We start from the raw sequence: 19,373 nt of genomic DNA, 5'->3' as shown, positions 1-19,373 counted from the left end.
ACACAGTTCTGTGCTCCTGGGAACCACACACACACACACACACACACACAGTTCTGTGCTCCTGGGAACCACATACACACACACACACACACACAGTTCTGTGCTCCTGGGAACCACACACACACACACACACACACACACACAGTTCTGTGCTCCTGGGAACCCCTCCCCCCACACACACACAGTTCTGTGCTCCTGTGAACACACCCCCACACACACACACAGAGTTCTGTGCTCCTGGGAACCACACACACACACACACACACACACACACACAGAGTTCTGTGCTCCTGGGAACCACATACACACACACACACACAGTTCTGTGCTCCTGGGAACCATACACGCGTGCGCACACACACACACACACACACACAGAGTTCTGTGCTCCTGGGAACCACATACACACACACACAGAGTTCTGTGCTCCTGGGAAACACACGCACACACACACACACACACGAGTTCTGTGCTCCTGGGAACCCCCCCACACACACACACAATTCTGTGCTCCTGGGAACCCCCCCCCCACACACACAATTCTGTGCTCCTGGGAACCACACACACACACACAATTCTGTGCTCCTGGGAACCACACACACACATACACACAGTTCTGTGCTCCTGGGAACCACACACACACAGAGTTCTGTGCTCCTGGGAACCACACACACACATACACACAGTTCTGTGCTCCTGGGAACCACACACACACACACACACACACACACACACACACAGTTCTGTGCTCCTGGGAACCACACACACACACACACACACACACACAGTTCTGTGCTCCTGGGAACCACACACACACACACACACACACACACAGTTCTGTGCTCCTGGGAACCACACACACACACACACACACACACACAAACACAGTTCTGTGCTCCTGGGAACCACACACGCACACACACAGTTCTGTGCTCCTGGGAACCACACAGACACACACACACAGTTCTGTGCTCCTGGGAACCACACAGGCGCGCACACACACACACACAGAGTTCTGTGCTCCTGGGAACCACACACACACACACACACACATTCTGTGCTCCTGGGAACCACACGCACACACACAGTTCTGTGCTCCTGGGAACCACACACGCACACACACACACAGTTCTGTGCTCCTGGGAACCACAAACATACACACACACACAATTCTGTGCTCCTGGGAACCACACACATACACACACACACACACACACACACACACACAGAGTTCTGTGCTCCTGGGAACCACACACACACACACACACACACGGTTCTGTGCTCCTGGGAACCACACACGCGCACACACACACACACACACAGAGTTCTGTGCTCCTGGAAACCACACACACACACACACACACACACAAATTCTGTGCTCCTGGGAACCACACACACACACATACAAACACACACACACACACAGAGTTCTGTGCTCCTGGGAACCACACACACACACAGTTCTGTGCTCCTGGGAACCACACACGCACACACACACAGTTCTGTGCTCCTGGGAACCACACACGCACACACACACAGTTCTGTGCTCCTGGGAACCACACACACACACACAGTTCTGTGCTCCTGGGAACCACACACATACACACACACACACACAATTCTGTGCTCCTGGGAACCACACACACACACAGTTCTGTGCTCCTCGGACACACACACACACACACAGAGTTCTGTGCTCCTGGGAACCACACACACACACACACACACACACACACACACACACAGAATTCTGTGCTCCTGGAAACCCCCCCCCCACACACACACAGTTCTGTGCTCCTGGGAACCACACACGCACGCGTGTGCGCACGCACACACACACACACACAGAGTTCTGTGCTCCTGGGAACCACATACACACACACACACAGTTCTGTGCTCCTGGGAATACACACACACACACACACACACACACACACACAGTTCTGTGCTCCTCGGACACACACACGCACACACACACACACACACACACACACACAGCCTGACGGCAACCCCATCTGCTCTCCTGGCCACATGCACTGTGGGAGCGACGGCGTATGTGGAACCGGGAAATTTCCTGGGCGTTTCTGTGCTTGGCTGTCCAGGGAAGGGACAGTCATTGGCCCTGAAATTTTGCTGAAAGAAGAGAGAGCTGTTGTCTCGGCTCCGAGGCAGGGCCATAAAAAATTAATCCGTGCCTCCTGCAGGCCACCAATGTCTGGCAGCAGCGGAACTGTGGCGTGTGGTTTTGTGGTCGGACCTGAATTTTACTTTCCACCCTGTGGCATGCTCCCCGTGCGTGGGCCTCTCTGCGTGGCATCCTGGGCGGGCCAGAGCGACCGCTGTCTGAAGCTCTGCAATTGCACAGCACCCAGAGGCACCCAGGAGCTCTCAGCAAATGATGATGTGTCCCAGTGACCACTCTCCCTGGCTTTCTAGTCTAACAGCCTGCCTGGCAGGGCACGCAGAGAACCAGGAGCTCCTGGGTACGCAGTCCACGTAACAAAGTGTGGTGGAGGCTCCGGGTGGAAACGTGTGCATGGTGTGGTCACCTACCCACGGCGCTCACAGGTTCTCAGGAACCCGCTCCTCACAATATTTAACCCTGCCCAGCCCCTGCCGGCTGGGGAAAGTCACCTCACAAAGCGAGAATGAATCGGAACCAAAGCCCGGCCCAATGCCCACTTAACCGTCGGAAAGTGCGTGCTGCTCCCGGCGGGGTGGGCTCCACTCCTTGGTCTTCAGCTGTTGTTTCTTACATGACAGAAGAAAGATCTGCCCCAGACTACGGGGGCAAAGTTGACGTACGAGCCGGGTGACTGAGGGAGATGCCCATGAGACCACCGTGCACACCAGCAGGCCAGCCCTGTCCTGTGCTTGGGGCAAGGCCAGGAGCCCCCCGTGGGGCAGGTCCGGCTTCCGGCCCTGGGTCCTCGCCTGACCCGCCAGCCCCTCTCACCCGCGCAGCTGAGGCCAAGTCCCAAACCAGGGACTCAGCTGCCGCCTCCTGACCGGTGATATCAGCAGCTGCAAACCTGAAATGCTGTTTCGGAACGGGCCGAGGCTCCTGTTTCACGTTCCGGTGACCTATTCATTATTCACACGAGCCGGCCTCCTGTGTGGTGGGTGAGATGCTATCGGGCAAGTTATTTTGGTGACTTGGTAAACGGACCTGTGTTCTCTGACCCTGGGTCAGAGGTCAGGCTACACCCCACAGAGCTCCACGTGGCCCCATGGGGTGGCAGGCGCTGCAGAGATCGGGGCCGAGGGCCGGGATGCACGGCAAAGACACCTCCTCAGGGCCCTGGGCCCTTCCCGCCGCCTCCGGGAGTGTGCAGGACGCAGGGACAAGTGTGAGGAACAGAGCAGGCCAAGAGGGCAGGAGCGAAGGAAGGAAGCTCGACCGAAAACAGGAGGAAAGCAAGGCAGAGTGACCCAGGCGGGCGCCGCTCACGCTTCTCAGCTCCTGCTCGGACAGGGCCACGGTCCCCCGATGGGAACACATGGGCGGAGGACCAGCCTCCACCTTCACACCTGGAAACGCAGTGGGCTGCATGAAAAGGCCTCAGCGCTGTGTCCACGGGGTTTCGCCACCCTCCCTGGCCAGAGAGAGGGGAAGAACCCTGGCCCGCGTCATCCAGACCATCCCGATGGAAAACCTCCAAGAGCCAGCCTGATGCCGGCTGCCTGCATTCCCAGAAGGCGAGCAGGATGGAGGACGGAGGCTGTGTCGGAATGAGGAGGGGACATGGGAAGAAAAGCCAGCAGCCCCCAGAGCGCCCTGAACTCCGGTCCCAGCCTCACTGAGCGCAGGACAGGGCCTCCGGGGTGAGGAGGCTGCGTGCACAGAGGACCTCACCCACAGGCAGAGCCTGCAGTCAGGGTGGAGGGTGGACGGTGGTGGCTGTCAGGGTGCCATCCACAAGGACACCCAGTGTGAGCCGGGATTTGGGGGAAAGCTGGAGGCTGCCGGGAAATGTCCCCTGTGTGTCACTTTCAGGCGTCATTAGAAATGCTGGTGAGGAGACAGCAGAGAGCAGGCGGCTGCCCCTCAGCCTTCCCTGCAAACAGCGGCCTGGAGAGCTCCTGGCATCGCAGATCCAAGCCAGTCCACCGAGAACGGGCAGGTAGGGGCCGGAGCAGGGGCAGGAGGGGCCATGTGGGCAGGAGCCAGGGCTGGGCGGGCTGCTGGTCACCCCTGCCCGGCCAGAACCTCTGGGAGGTTTTGAGTCACTTGTTCTGCCGGGGTAAGGTGAGCCTAAACAGGCGCTGGCCAGCCACGTGCTGGAGGCCCACGCTGAACCCCTCTCTTCACCGTCCCCCTCACACTCTCCGGGGGCTGGGCTGTCCTCACCCGAAAGCCCCACCCCCACAGAGGGGCTGCAGCCACCACCACGGCTGAGGTCCCGCCAGACCCCGCAGGGACCATGTCCACCAGAGACTGCCGGCCATCCTCACCCAGACCCCTCGCAGACAGCTCCAGGGCCCCGCCCTTCAGGCTAAACCACGGCTGTTCCTTTGATGCTGCCTCAGGGTGCGGACAGTGTGATCAAGAGATTGTGGCCACAAGAGTGGGCACTGGCCTGGGCTGGTCTCTTCCCGGCGGAGGAATGACATTCCCACGGAGACAGCAGGGCTCCCTCAGCACTCACGGGAGCGGGTGGCCTCCTTCCCCCCGAAGGAAAAGGCCCTACACAGGAGGAGCCGGACGCCAGCCATCCCTCCCGCACCTCAGCACCCACGGGGAAGAGCCAGCACCCTTTCCTAACCCGGGGCCCACGCTCTGGATGCTTCCTGGAGAGAAGGCGCCACTCCTGCTCTTGAGCTTGTCTTCCCAGCTGCAAAACACGTGGGGACGGGGACGCGGGGCACAGGTACAGGACGTGCTCCTGACCGCGAGAGCCGGCACCCACCCCGCCAGGCCCCCGCCACCCTCCTCCTGGGCTCTGCCACGGTGCATCTGTGCTCAGGAGATGCCGGGCTTCGATTTTCTGGACAAGCTTTTTCAGATGTAGCGGACAGGCGACTCACAATAAAGAGAACAGCATTCCTCAAACGCAGGACACTCCCGCCGTGGCTCCCAGGGGCTCTGACGCCGCCCGCAGCGCCCACCACCCGCAGCCTCGTCCCTGTGCCCCAGGCCAGGCGAAGAGCCTCACTTCTGAAAAGCAGGAAGGGAGTTGGTGTCAGAGGACGTGCTAAAATAACCCAATGGCACGGAGGCACCTCTGTGGTTACGAGCTTCCACAGCAACTGAGAACTTTCTATTTCCATTTGTTTTATAATCATGCACAAATTCTATTTTCATCCAATTTGTGGTCCAACAACTGAAAGAGAAAACAAACCCCCAAAAAACCCTCTCTTTAACTGTTTACCTCACACTGGGATAGATACAGATTCACTTTGCCACAGATGTATCAGAAAACTCGTTAAATTACTAATTTCTCACAGATGAGACGTGCTGACCTGACGTTTTCCGTGCAGGGACGGTTTTCGCCTGCGCGTCAGTGGAAAGGGCTCCTCCTGTGGGACACGGGGCCAGCCTCGCCCGTTCTGCTGCCGTGTACACAGGCCATTTGATTTGGAGTCATTTTTGAGGGTACATTTTAAAGATATTTTAAATTGCTGTTTCAAGCTTCTGGAGTCCTCCAGGACACCTGGATCCCCTCAATCGCATCTGTATTGACCGATTTCAGCACCCTAAGCCCAAGACACCCGGATGGCAAAAGCAGAGACGGGATTCCGTGAGACATGGGCACGGGGTCACCAGGCACCCAAGATACTCAAGGATGGGTGAAAATACATCCACGGAGACTCAGGGCTGCCTGGAATCCCAGCTATTTGGGAGACTGCAGCGGGAGAACTGCTTGAACCCAGGAGGCAGAGGTTGCGGTGAGCTGTGATCGCACCACCGCACTCCAGCCTGGGCGACAGAGCGAGGCTCCGTCTCAAACAAACAAACAAATAAAACAAAACCAAACCTCAGTGCTCTCCACGCTCACGGTCCCACTTTATCCTCCAAATAACAGCCTTGATTCCTGCGGCTGCCCTCATCCGCACACGGTGAAGGGGGCGACGCGGCCCGCCCTGCTCCCACGAGCACGGCTAGCGCCCCTCACCGATACAATTTACAGCAAACGGGGGGCCGGGCCATTACTTCTCTACTGCTTTATTTTCACTCCTGCTTCTCAGCCTCATTTCCAGGCCCTTTTAATCTCCTTCCCATTGAGCAATAACAGGCTTTCGGTCAGTGAACACCGAGGCAGACACCTGCAGAGACCGAGCACAGCACTGCCCACCTTTTCCACCTGGGAGGCGGAGACTTTAAATGTCAAACTGGCCGCTGGGCGCTGACGCGTCTCCGGCTTTTCCCTGCTTCAAGCAGCCGACAAGGTAGGTACTAATTGGCATCAAGCACACAGGCCACAAACATCACATCATCATCTGCGCGTGCCGGCAAAAGCGCTCGCCCAGCGCCCTGCCTGCTAATTCCACGTGCCAGCCGCTGTGCTGGCAAACAGCCATTTGTCCCTGCGGCCGCCTTCCCTCCACTATTTGTCTAAATGGAAGGAAATAAAAACACGGGGCACCCCGCCGAGCACCCCTTCCGGCTTGCATCATTCCCTAAACAACGGGGCTGGGGCGCCCGGGTTTTCCTGTGGGGGTGTGCTGGGAAAATGTCCTCTGTGTTGGTGTGTGGCCAGGAGCCCTGGAACCTGGAATCTGGGACCTGGGGGCAGGCCTCACTTGCTGCTCTGTGGCTGCCCCAGAACCCTGGGACCTGGGGGCAGGCCTCACTTGCTGCTCTGTGGTCAAAGCAGCAGATCCGGGGCATGGGGTCTAGAGCTAATGAGGTAACAGGTTGATGGAAGGAAACGCCGACACCCACGGCCACCCGGGGTCCACAGTGACGCCTGGGGTGCACAGGGGCACGGCTGTGTGGGCAGACGCTCTGTGTTCCCGGCATGGTCACCGCGCGCCTCCCTGGAGAAAGCTGGGGTACGGGTGGACACGGCTGTGTGGGCAGACGCTGTGTGTCCCCGGCATGGTCACTGCACACCTCCCTGGAGGGAGCAGACGGACATCCTAACTCCACGTGGCTTTCCCCTGAGGTGTGAACAAGGCGAGAAGCCACACCAGAGCCCGGGCAGTCAGGCAGGGACGCCCTCTCTGAAAGCCGCCTCCTCCTCCTCCTCTCCTCGGGAAGCAAGTTGGGCCCTGGTGCCCCCCAGCAGCTCTGCTGAAAACAGGCCGCAGCCCTAAGCCCAGAGTTTGCGACTATGCAGGCCTGGGTGGGCCACAGAACCTGCATTTCTGAGGACCCTCCCCGACACTGCAAGGCTGGTGCTGCTGGTGAGAACCCCTGCCTCCAAGTTCAGAGACTTTGGAGAGGGGAGAATCGACCCCACGTAACATCCACAGCACAGGCAGCACCCACGGGCACGGGACCGGTTGGGCAAATCTGTAAACGGGAGCGGGCCTGGGCGTGCGGCGGCGGAGGAGGGGCCGTGCCACGCTCCCTTCCAGGTCAGAGGCGGAGAGCAGCTCCCGGGACTGACGGCGAAGGAGCACGCAGCTGGCCTGGCCGGGACGGTCCACACTGCAAGCACAGTTAGCTGTGGTGACGGTTACTTCTGGACCCGAAAAGCAGCGAGTGGCGTGTGAGCCCGGCCACAGCGCCTACCTGCACGACGGGGTGTCCTCCGGCCGACGCCTTCACCGCCCCGCGGCTGCCCTCCGTCTCGTAGTGGGCGCGGTGGTGCGACTTCGGCTGCACCTCCATCCGGAGCTCGTACGGGCCGGAGTGCGACGGCAGCTGCCAGTCCAGGGCAGGCAGGGTCGGGCTGGAAGGGAACAGAGGAGGCGTCAGCGCCACACGTACTTCCGCTGGGACACCCCGAACGCAGGTCCCGACCCGAGACTGACAAGCCTGTGTCAGCGTGACGCTGACTCATCACGACCTGCGGTCACCGCCCGCCTGTTCTGGAAACATTTTCCAAGCACAGCCTTAACAGACTCCTCTTCCTCCATGACTGGCTTCTATCATCAGCTACTCAGCCCTCCACTAAGACAGGTTTTGAACTGACGGAAAATCTTTTTAAAAATCATGTAAGAGGTAGGAGCTGTGGTCTAAGAACCAGGAAGCTCAAACCTCGCCTCGCCACGAGCTAGCTGTGCAGGTGCTGCCGGGCAGGAGACTGGGCTCTTCACGAATGGGTGTGTTTGGAAGACGTGGTGTGCAACGCCGGCAGCCCCAAAATTCCACGACTGCTGTAAGACGAACAGAAAGGCCCGACCGAGGGTCAGCAGGAGGAACTGGGTGTCCATGGAGGGCCGGGGCGGGGGGGGCGGGCAGCGCGGCAGGCAGGGCACGGCGGTGAGGGCCTGGGGAGCCTGTCCATGACTCTGCACAGAGGGACAGGAGCTGCGTGACCCGGAGGGTGACAGGTGCCGGGTCGGCCCTCGGAGCACACGGCCCCCATCCTTTCGGGAGATGAGTGTTTGGGGTGGAAGGCTAAGGTAAGGTTCTGCCCGTGCCCTTGGCGTGTCTTCCTGAGGGCGTTCTGTAGGAGGCCACGGTGGACTGACTCAGCATTCCCCAGGCCACACCGTGCACCCGAGGGGTTCTTGCATCTAGGGGGTGGCCTTCAGGAAGCCCCGGTGCAGCACCATCCATGCAGGAGCCGCCTTCCACCCTGTGCAGGAGGCTGGGCGCCTCCTCACCGCAACGTGGGCAGAGCCTGGCCGAGGCCACCGACCGTCCTCACCGCCACGTTTGCAGAGCCTGCCCAGGGCCCACTGACCGTCCTCACCACACAGGCTCACCCCGAGCACCATGGCCGGCCGGGCTGCCGAGGCCATTGTCCACACGGGGCCTGCAACTGCCACGTCTTCAGAACCAGCCCCACTGGCCAGTCACTCAGCCCTCCACTCGGTTACTGCCTAGAGCTGCCCGCGTCATTCAACACCAGTTTTAAGTACAAGCCACGGAGACGTGGGACACATGGGGTGGCTTCTCAGAAGGAAGGGCAGGTTCCGTGTGACACAGGCTCAGAGCAGGGGCTTCTGCCAGTTCAAGGAAACTGCCACCCACCCCCCGAAGGTCCCCACACCTCAGGACACACCATGAACCCAAAGTGACTTTTCAAAAACAGAAGCAAGGCCAGGCGCAGCAGCTCACGCCTGTAATCCCAGCACTTTGGGAGGCCAATGGGGACGGATCACTTGAGTTCAGGAGTTCAAGACCAGCCTGGGCAACAAGGCGAGACCCCATCTCTACAAAACAAACCGAAAAAATTAGCAGGACATGGCGGTGCACACCTGTGGTCCCAGCTACACAGGAGGCTGAGCAGGGAGGATCACATGAGCTAGGGGAGGCTGAAGCTGCAGTGAGCCAAGACCGCCTGGGCCACGGGCAAGGCTCCGTCTCAAAGCAAATAAAATAAAAACGAGTAGGATAAAAGACTCCTTCAAAGAGAAAAAGCCCAGGAGGCAGCTTGAATGGAATCAAATACATCATTTTAAAAAATACAAACACCTGAAATGTTCCTTAACAAGACTACACGTTTCGTGACACTGGAAGCTTCGTGGTAATTTGAAAACTTAGAAATGGATTTATCCAAAGACGCACCCAGCAGGCTGACCACCCACGTTCCCTCTGCGGTACCGGTGGACCCGGCGGCCACAACAGCTTTCCTAACGGAGGAATCTCCAAGACGCGGCTTCACGGGTGGCGCGTCCGAGCTGCGTCCCACATGAGGTTCTCAGCGTGGGTGCCCGGTATCAGCTAACGCTGCCAGGCTGAAGGAAAGCGGCTGAATCGAGCGCCCCGCACCGCACGGGAAGGACAAGAGCCTCTGGAGAAAGGCCTCTCCACACACAGCTCTGGCCGACTGCGTGCTTCTGGGCAAGGGAGGGGGGTGGCTGCAGGGCCCGGCAATGAAAGACCCCTTCACAGGGGCCACCGCCCACTTCCCGACAGGCAGGTGCCAGAAAAAGTCACAGACGGTGCCAGGCGGTGCCCGGCTCAGGTGCCCCGGACCTGTCTTCTGCTATGAATCGAAAAAGAAACAAATAGAAAACAAAATTCACAGTGGGAAAAAAATGGGCTCACTGGATTCCCATGAAATTTAAGAGAGAGACAGAGTGAGAGAAAGCAGGAGTGAAGAAAGGAGGGAAAGGCAGGCGCGTTTCCTAAAGATGAAGCCGTCGAACGCACTTCGCGCTTGACTGCCACGTAGAGGAACTGCGTGAGCGCAGCCAGGTGTCACTACCTGACGGCAGCACGGTCTGAGAAGCGCGTCCTTAGGCCGTTTCGTCGTCATGGGAACTCACGGGCACCAACGGGGTGGCCAGGGCACACCCCGACCACGCGGCGCGGCCCACGGCTGCCCGGTACGGTACACGTCGGCACCGCGCGCGGCTGCACGGAACACCGCCGCTGACTGCCCCACAGCGCTCACTGTTTGTGAATCTAAACACATCTGAACACAGAAAAGGCGCAGTAAAAAAACCGCTGTCGTGACCTCACGAGAACCCTCACACGTGAAGTCCGCTGCTGACCCACGCACTTGGCTCTGGAATCATCTGCAGATCTAGCAACACGGTGTGTGCACAGCTTAAAGCAAGAACGGTTTACAAAATGAATTAAGTTGATTGGTTTTAGTTAGAAATTTTCAGCATGAATTTGGCAGCTCTACAAATTTGTGTCTCTGGTTCAGAAAAAAAGGGCCCAAACGGACGGGGGAGGTGCCTGAGCTGCGGAGACAGGGATGCTGCAGCCCCCGCCCCACCCCGCCCCACCCCACGGGCTTCCTTCTTGGGGTGGGGGGCGAAGCCTGGGGCGGCCGTGGGCAGCTGTGCTGCTGTTGGGGGTCTCTGACCAGCCACAGTCCCCAGAGCTGCAACTCGCTTGCTGAAGCCCTGGGCTCAGAACTGATAATAATTCCAGTAACTTCTAATTCATCTTCAACTTGAGTCAATTTTTTTAAAGAGCGAGACTCAATGCAATCTAAAAAATAAAAAATAAAAAATAAAAAACTCGAGTGAAATTTGCGTACAGCATCCACTCAGCCTGCACAGTGACCAACACTCACAGACCCACTGGGTGTCTCCCTCCCTCCTCCCTTCCTCCCCCTCCATCCTCCCTCCCTCCTTCCTTCCCTCCCTCCTCCCTCCCTCCTCCCTCCCTCCCCCCTCCATCCTCCCTCCCTCCTTCCTTTCCTCCCTCCTTCCCTCCCTCCCCCCTCCATCCTCCCTCCCTCCTTCCTTTCCTCCCTCTTCCCTCCCTCCTTTCTTCCCTCCCTCCTCTCTCCCTCCTCCCTCCCTCCTTCCTTCCCTCCCTCCTCCCTCCTTCCTTCCCTCCCTCCTTCCTTCCTTCCCTCCTCCCTCCCTCCCCCCTCCATCCTCCCTCCCTCCTTCCTTTCTTCCTTTCTTTTTCTCTCTCTCTTTCTTTCTTTCTTTTTTGAGCTGGAATCTTGCTCTGTGGCGCAGGCTGGAGTGAAGTGGAGTGACCTTGGCTAAGTGCAGTCTCCACCTCCCAAGTTCAAGCGTAACCCTTGAATGGAGAACCTCTGCTCTGCACATCCCCGCCCGGTGAACGGGCTTCACTTTCCGGAGCTGAGCCTGAGGCCTGGCGGGTCCCTCCCCGTTAGAAAGGCCACGTCCCCTGAAAAGTCCTCTCCTCCTGAGCTGCCCCCACCCCGCCGGGAACTGCCCTCGGCGGCAGAAGCCCAGGGCTGACGCGGCTCTTTTCTTTAAGCGTTTTGGGTAAAATCCTTTCATTCTGATTTTCCGAGGGTTAAGCCTGTACACGCTCACTGTTTAGGTGAAAACTGTGAAGGCTGCTCATGATTCCTGCAGCTTCAAGACACACGAAGTGACAGACCCCGAGCTCGGCAGGGCCAAGTCCGCCTGAAAGACTCGGGGGCAGCTCCGGGACAGCAAAGGTTTCAGGGTCACCTTGCAGCCTCTCCTCGGCCGGCAGCTACAGGCCTCATGGCCATTTGGCTGTTTGGGGTTTTTTCCCCTTAATTAAGGGAGAGTGAGAGAGAGACAGACAGACAGAGACACAGAGACAGAGAAAGAGACAGAGACTGAGAGAGACAGAGAATCAGCCAGAAACAGAGAGACAGAGACAGAGAGACAGAAAGAGACACACAGAGAGACACAGAGCGAGAGACAGAGACAGAGATAGAGAATCAGAGACTGAGAGAGACAGTCAGAGATAGAGAGACAGATACAGAGAGACAGAGACAGAGAGAGAAAGAGACAGAGAGAATCAGCCAGAGACAGAGACAGAGAGACAGAGACAGAGATCGAGTGAGATAAAGAAAGAGACACACAGAGAGAAACAGAGCGAGACACAGAGACAGAGAGACAGTCAGAGAATCAGAGGCTGAGAGAGACAGAGAGTCAGAGATAGAGAGACAGACAGAGACAGAGAGTAAGACAGAAAGAGAGCGAGAGACAGAGACAGACAGAAAGAGACAGAGCAAGAGACAGAGAGACAGAGAAAGACACAGAAAGAGACAGAGAGCAGGAGACAGAGACAGACTGGGAGACACAGTGAGAGACAGAGAGAGAGAGACGGTGAGTGCATTTCCCTGAAGTGACGCAGCCTCTGGCTCTTCGGGCTCGTGCGTCTGGAGCCGCCCAGGACCACCCAGCGGCCAGCGGTCAGCAGCCCCGCCGAGGCCAGCCTCGCCCCGACCTGTGCCGGCAGAACTGGGCCTGAGAAAGCTCTGCCCGCCCGGGCGAGGTCGGCCTTCCTGGAGGGCGGCCCGGAGTCTGGCCGGCAGAGCCCAGGTGGGCCCGCACACGCCCGTTTCTCAGACACAGCAGCGTGGCGGCGTCTGTGCGTCACCCCGACATGACTCCCGACCCCCGGCTGGGCCCGGCCTCGGGACGCAGCCTCCGCCCTCCCACACCCCGCCCCAGGGATGCCCCCACAGACCACGTGGTTTTCTTCCATGTCCCAAGACAGTGCCTTTCACAAAATCCTGCCAGGCAGGCCGGGGCTCGGGGGCTCGGGGGCTCGGGGGCTCGGCGGCTCACATAGCTCAGACAATGTTGGGATATCAGGAATCGGGAAGAGGCCTGGGGCCACCGCTGTCCCACCTGGGGGTCACCCAGAGGCCCTGGCAGCCACGCTCCTGGACAGTGGGCTGGCTCCCACGCACCCCGCCCTGAAGCCAAAGCCACCGGGCTCTGAGGCCGTGGGCGGAGCCTCCTCTCCACGTGGGATGCAGGCTCTGTGCCCGGGAGGAAGGCGGCCCTGGGCCTCACGAGCTGGCAGAAAAGATGCTTTTGCAGAGACATGGGCAGACGAGAAGTGGGTGATTGGGACCACGGTGGGACCAGAAAGGCAGGGACACTCAACCCCACCCTCCTGCCCCCTTGGTGACACTCGGGATGCAGGGCAGCCCCTCCAGCCACGGGTGCCACCGGGACAGCAGTGTAGGCACCAGTGGCCATGGCCCACCCATGGCCCACCTACGGCTCACCCACTGTCCCTGTCCGTCCTGGCGCGTCCCTGGTCCCAGGCTGGGCAAGTGGCTCCGGGGTCTGCCCATGGGAGGGGGCCCAGGATGCCGCCTTTGGGGAGAGGCTGGGCAGGCTCAGTCCTCAGACAAGTGCCACGGCTACAGCCCCGCCAGCCAGGGACACCCAGCCCAGGAACTCAAACCAAAGTCAAAACCACAGACCGGAGTGCGCAGGATCTGGGCTGAGAGGCCAGGGTGCAGAGGTTTTGTTTTAAAGGACAAACTTGGGGTTTCATAAGAATTGACGGCGTCCTGAGGCTCCACCACGTGGGACTGGGGCACGGCCAGGACTTCGGAAAATCAGAGTCATCTCCTCTCTATGTGCCCCGCCCCCGCCCCCCCAAGCCCACTGCTGTCTGGAGAGCGTCATGAAGGCTTTGGACACAGGCCCCCCGATCCCAGGCCCGGCAGCCCCACTATCGTCCCCACCCCTCTATCCGCCCTGCCCTGCCCTGGGACGGGTGAGAGCTGAGCTCCTGCCCCCGAGCCCTGACCCCGAGGCAGACCCAGCCCTCACCCAGCTCCCTGTGGGGGCCTCCTGAATGCTCACACATGGGTCAGAGCAGCTTTCCACAAAGCCCCCCACGTCAGCGTCTCTCCCTCCCAGAAAAACTATGCAGACCGGAGAAAGCACCTTCCAGGGCTCTTGAATGTTCCCTGCAGCTCAAGGGGAGGAGGCGATGCTCAGGAAGCAGAAGGAGCTCGTTGGGAACCCAGGCTCAGGGGAAATGGGGAAGCACTGTGGGGTCCCAGCGCCCCTGGGCAGTGGGAACGGGGACACACTGCGGGGTCCCAGCGCCCCTGGGCAGCAGGTCCCACGCTGTACACCGTCCCTCTCCCTCGCTCCCCTGACCTCCAGAACAGTAGCTGCTGGAGTCCTCTCGGCTTCGCTCCAGGGCTGGACAGCAAGTGTGGTGGGGGGAGGGGAAGTGCCCCCCCGCCCCCTCATCCCCAGTTCACGAGGGGGCAGATCCAGTCCCTGCACACACGGGCTGTTCCCAGACCCCACACACCTTCTCAGATGCCCCAGGTTCAGGACCCATCTGTCACGACTCAGATGAAGCTCTGGCAGAGAGCAGCCTCAGATCACACGCGCCACGGATGGCTTATAAAACCAGAACCAAAACCGGGAGTGTCTCACTGCACAAGCTGACACGGGTGGGGCACGAAGCAGCCATGGACCGACTCCGTTTCCAGCGGTGCCAAGACGGCCCGGCTCGGCTCACAGAGCTCGCAGTCACCTCGGCTGGACCTACGGGAAACCCAGGGGTTGCCCCCGAGCTGGCCGCGCACGAGCTGGCCGCGTTCCGGGCGTTCACCGAATGGCAGCTTAGGTGGTTCACGGGTCATACGTGGAGCTACAGTAAACACAGCGGCTTCCCAAACCACCTACAGGGATTTTTCAAAGCAGTGATGTGTCACTCTCCAAGGACCAATGTTGTGGATGTCGCCAAAACAGAGATGCTCAGGTTCTGACGCCCAGGGCTGTGGGCATCCCTGGTCCTCGGGGCTGGAGCAGACCCAGCACCAAGAGACGCCCAAGCCTCCAGCTCCGCGCTCAGCCGGGACGTCGCCATGGGGACACGGTCCGTGGTGGCACCAGTGCCAAGGGCTGCTGCTTTAGCCCAGTGACAACAGAGCCGCTTCACGGCTCTCTCTGGGTCTCTGCGTCTGCAGCGTGGCCTGTGGACGGGACTCCTCTCACAGCTGACACCTGGAGGCTGCCGTGACCTCAGAGCCCAAAGCGCTCCCACACCCACACCAAACCTGTCCAGAACCGAAACCTGGAGGCCAGCGGCTTCTGGCCCTTCCCTCAGCGCCTAGAAGTTTCCACACGCCTCGGTTTCCTCATCCACAAAAAGAGGCTGATCCCTGCTCTTCACCACCCCCAGGCCCCGGGACAGCCCTCGCCCCACACGGCCCCTCACAGCCAGGGCTCCGGGTGAAAGCAGACGTCATCCAGGCACTACTGCCCCATGACAGCCCCGTCTCTGGAAACACACTCAGTGTGTCTGCCCGTGGGAGGCGGCCAGGTCTGTGCCACGCGTCATCCTGGGGTCGGGGAACCCTCGAGTTCTGAGAACAGCAGGCTGTGCAGAGGGAGAGGAGCCGGGGTGCCCCACAAGCCACAGAACTGCCGTGACTGGGTCAGAGGTGGCGAAGGCACAACAGCGATTCCACAGGCCACTGTCGGGACCGCGTTCCTGACGCGCATCACGGCCTCCAGCATACGAGCGCGGGTGGCTCCATGTCCCCAGTGAGAAAATGCTCCTTCCGTAAACTAGAGCCCCTGCCCCTGCAGCGTGGAATCAAGCTGCGTGCGGGTAGGTTTCGGGGGGTTCCTGCTCTGTGAGTCCACGCACGGCGAAGCCAGCGTCTGGGCGGCCCTGCTGGAGGCCTCCCCGCTCCTCTCTGCGGCGGGCTCGCCTGGAAACACGTGCCTGTTGCCGGCTCAGCGCCGAAGGAACGCGGCGTGCAGGCCACACGGTCTCACGCTGGAAATGTCGGGGGTGGCACGGTGCCCGGGGTGGCCTCGATGAGTACTGCCTCCACCAAACGCCGACTAAGCCCTGTGCGTTTAACCCAGCTTCCAGAGACGTTTCAGAAGCACTCAAAAGAAAATCCCATCCGAATGCAAAAACATCTTGCTCAAGAATCTAAGAAGCGTTAATTTGCACGTAAGAGTCTAGTTTTAAATGTGAGTAACTGTCTTCCAACTCCTGACTCAGTTTCAATCCCGAGGCAGGAAGGCCCCTCGCGGCCGCCCAGCTGCAGGAGTGCCCGCCCCGGGCCCACCTTCACTGCTCAGGAGCCGGCGTCTGCACGGGAGCAAATCCTGTTTTGTCTGTGGTCATCCGTGCTCATCGAGACCAGCTGGGCCCTCCACGGCCTGGGAAATCTCAAAAGTGGGAACTTAGGAAGGCTTACAGCCCCTCGCCACCCCCACGCTGTCCCCATGGAGACATATGAGCCCCCAGGCAGGTGCTGACCCCTCCAAGGGTCTTCGGCGAGATGGGCCAACATTTCAGATCTCAACGATCTGACTTGAAACATCTGGCTCATGCCTGCAATCCCAGCACTTTGAGAGGCCACGGCGGGAGGGCTGCTCCAGGCCAGGAGTCCCAGACCAGCCCTGGACAGCACAGCAAGACCCCGTCTACAAAACGTAAACAATTAGCCAGGGTGGTGCTGCACACCTGTGGTCCCAGCTGCTCGGCGGGCTGAGGTGGGAGGATCCCCTGAGCCCGGGAGGTCGAGGCTGCAGTGAGTTGTGATGGCACCACTGCACTCCAGCCTGGACGACGCAGCAAGACCCTGCCTCAAAAAAACAAAAAAAAATCTGAGTGCAAAGCCACAAAGCCACAATTGTTTTATCCTTTCCAGGAACAGAGCACGTTCTCGTCCTCGTGGCTAAGAACGGATGCCAACGGCGTCACACTGAGAAGGACCAGAGAGAAGACACCCGGCCTTCCACACACGCGGGGAACACGCTGAGGACCAGGGAGAAGACGCCCCGGCCTTCCACACACGCGGGGAACACGCTGAGGACCAGGGAGAAGACGCCCCGGCCTTCCACACATGCGGGGAACACGCTGAGGACCAGGGAGAAGACGCCCCGGCCTTCCGCACACGCGGGGAACACGCTGAGGACCAGGGAGAAGACGCCCCGGCCTTCCGCACACGCGGGGAACACGCTGAGGACCAGGGAGAAGACGCCCCGGCCTTCCGCACACGCGGGGAACACGCTGAGGACCAGGGAGAAGACGCCCCGGCCTTCCACACACGCGGGGAACACGCTGAGGACCAGGGAGAAGACGCCCCGGCCTTCCGCACACGCGGGGAACACGCTGAGGACCAGGGAGAAGACGCCCCGGCCTTCCGCACACGCGGGGAACACGCTGAGGACCAGGGAGAAGACGCCCCGGCCTTCCACACACGCGGGGAACACGCTGAGGACCAGGGAGAAGACGCCCCGGCCTTCCGCACACACGGGGAACACGCTAAGGACCACGCTGAGGACCAGGGAGAAGACGCCCCGGCCTTCCGCACACGCGGGGAACACGCTGAGGACCAGGGAGAAGACGCCCCGGCCTTCCACACACGCGGGGAACACGCTGAGGACCAGGGAGAAGACGCCCCGGCCTTCCGCACACACGGGGAACACGCTAAGGACCACGCTGAGGACCAGGGAGAAGACGCCCCGGCCTTCCGCACACTTGGGGAACATGCTGAGGACCAGTCCACACACACGAGGAACACGCTGAGGACCAGGGACAAGACGCCCCGGCCTTCCACACACACGGGGAACATGCTGAGGACCAGGGAGAAGACGCCCCGGCCTTCCCCACACACGGGGAACGTGCTGAGGACCAGGGAGAAGACGCCCCGGCCTTCCACACACTTGGGGAACACGCTGAGGACCAGGGAGAAGATGCCCCGGCCTTCCCCACACACGGGGAACGTGCTGAGGACCAGGGAGAAGACGCCCCGGCCTTCCACACACACGGGGAACACACTGAGGACCAGGGAGAAGACGCCCCGGCCTTCCACATGAGCAGGGAACACGCTGAGGACCAGGGAGAAGACGCCCCATCCTTCCACATGAGCAGGGAACACGCTGAGCACTAGGGAGAAGACGCCCCGGCCTTCCACACAAGCAGGGAACACGCTGAGGACCAGGGAGAAGACGCCCCATCCTTCCACATGAGCAGGGAACACGCTGAGCACTAGGGAGAAGACGCCCCGGCCTTCCACACAAGCAGGGAACGTGCTGAGGACCAGGGAGAAGACGCCCCGGCCTTCCACACGAGTAGGGAACACACTGAGGAGCAGGGAACACGCTGAGGACCAGGGAGAAGACGCCCCGGCCTTCCACATGAGCAGGGAACACGCTGAGCACTAGGGAGAAGACGCCCCGGCCTTCCACACAAGCAGGGAACGTGCTGAGGACCAGGGAGAAGACGCCCCGGCCTTCCACACGAGTAGGGAACACACTGAGGAGCAGGGAACACACTGAGGACCAGGGAGAAGATGCCCCGGCCTTCCACACACGTGAGCAACATGCTGAGGACCAGGGAGAAGACGCCCCGACCTTCTGCACACATGGGGAACACGCTGAGGACCAGGGACAAGACGCCCCATCCTTCCACATGAGCAGGGAACATGCTGAGGACAAGGGAGAAGACGCCCCGCCCTTCCACACGCGTGGGTAACACGCACAGGTGTGCTCAGCCTCCCCAGCCTCCTCGAGCCCTCACACCCTCACACCCATCCTTCCCATCAGAACCCGGTACCGAACCCCGCCCTCCAAGTGTCGCTATGAACTCCCGTCAGCAGTGACGCAGGCAGAAGGTTATGCGCTGCCGACGCTACTGAGGCAGCTCAACAAGGGGCAAATTAGCCAAGACTGGGGCGCACGTGCCATCAGGAGGTGACATCGTCTTCACTCCGAGCCCCTCGCCCACGGAGGCCGGCAGAAGCTGTGCCTTCTCGGGGAGGGGTGGCTGCAGGTGCACCACGGGCGCGTGAAGCCCCTCAGCAGGACTGACCCCGGAAGGCTCCACATCCTGGTGAGGGGAGTGAAGGCCAGCCCAGGCAGAAGGGCTCCATGACACCCTCGGAGAGGGTAGGCTCGCCATGGACTCAGCTCGCTTGCAGGCTTTAGTGTCTGCCCATCACGGCACAGAGTTCTGTAACGACCGGGCGGCCCTGGGCAAGTGGCCTCAACCGTGTCCATGGTCGGGTGGCCACTGAGAGCCTGACAGTGGCCCCACAGCTCCCCACCACAGAGTGTCACAGGCGCCACAGAAAGAAACTGCTGGCTCCCCCAAC

At 60.3% G+C, this 19,373-nt stretch overlaps 1 protein-coding gene across 1 annotated transcript in view; it reads right to left on the bottom strand.

The window, feature by feature from the left end:
- NFATC1 (nuclear factor of activated T cells 1) overlaps nucleotides 1-19,373 on the bottom strand; it is a 71,864-nt gene that overhangs the window by 30,457 nt on the left and 22,034 nt on the right. Inside the window, exon 3 of the mRNA XM_064371985.1 lies at nucleotides 7,682-7,841. Within this exon, the coding sequence (XP_064228055.1) occupies nucleotides 7,682-7,841 (160 nt within the window). The remainder of the gene's footprint in view (nucleotides 1-7,681; nucleotides 7,842-19,373) is intronic.

This window comes from Aotus nancymaae, unplaced genomic scaffold, assembly GCF_030222135.1.
Source record: "Aotus nancymaae isolate 86718 unplaced genomic scaffold, 86718_ANA_hifiasm-v0.15.2.pri h1tg000253l, whole genome shotgun sequence".
In the NCBI taxonomy this organism is placed as follows: domain Eukaryota; kingdom Metazoa; phylum Chordata; class Mammalia; order Primates; family Aotidae; genus Aotus; species Aotus nancymaae.
This window is presented reverse-complemented; position numbering and strand designations above follow the sequence as displayed.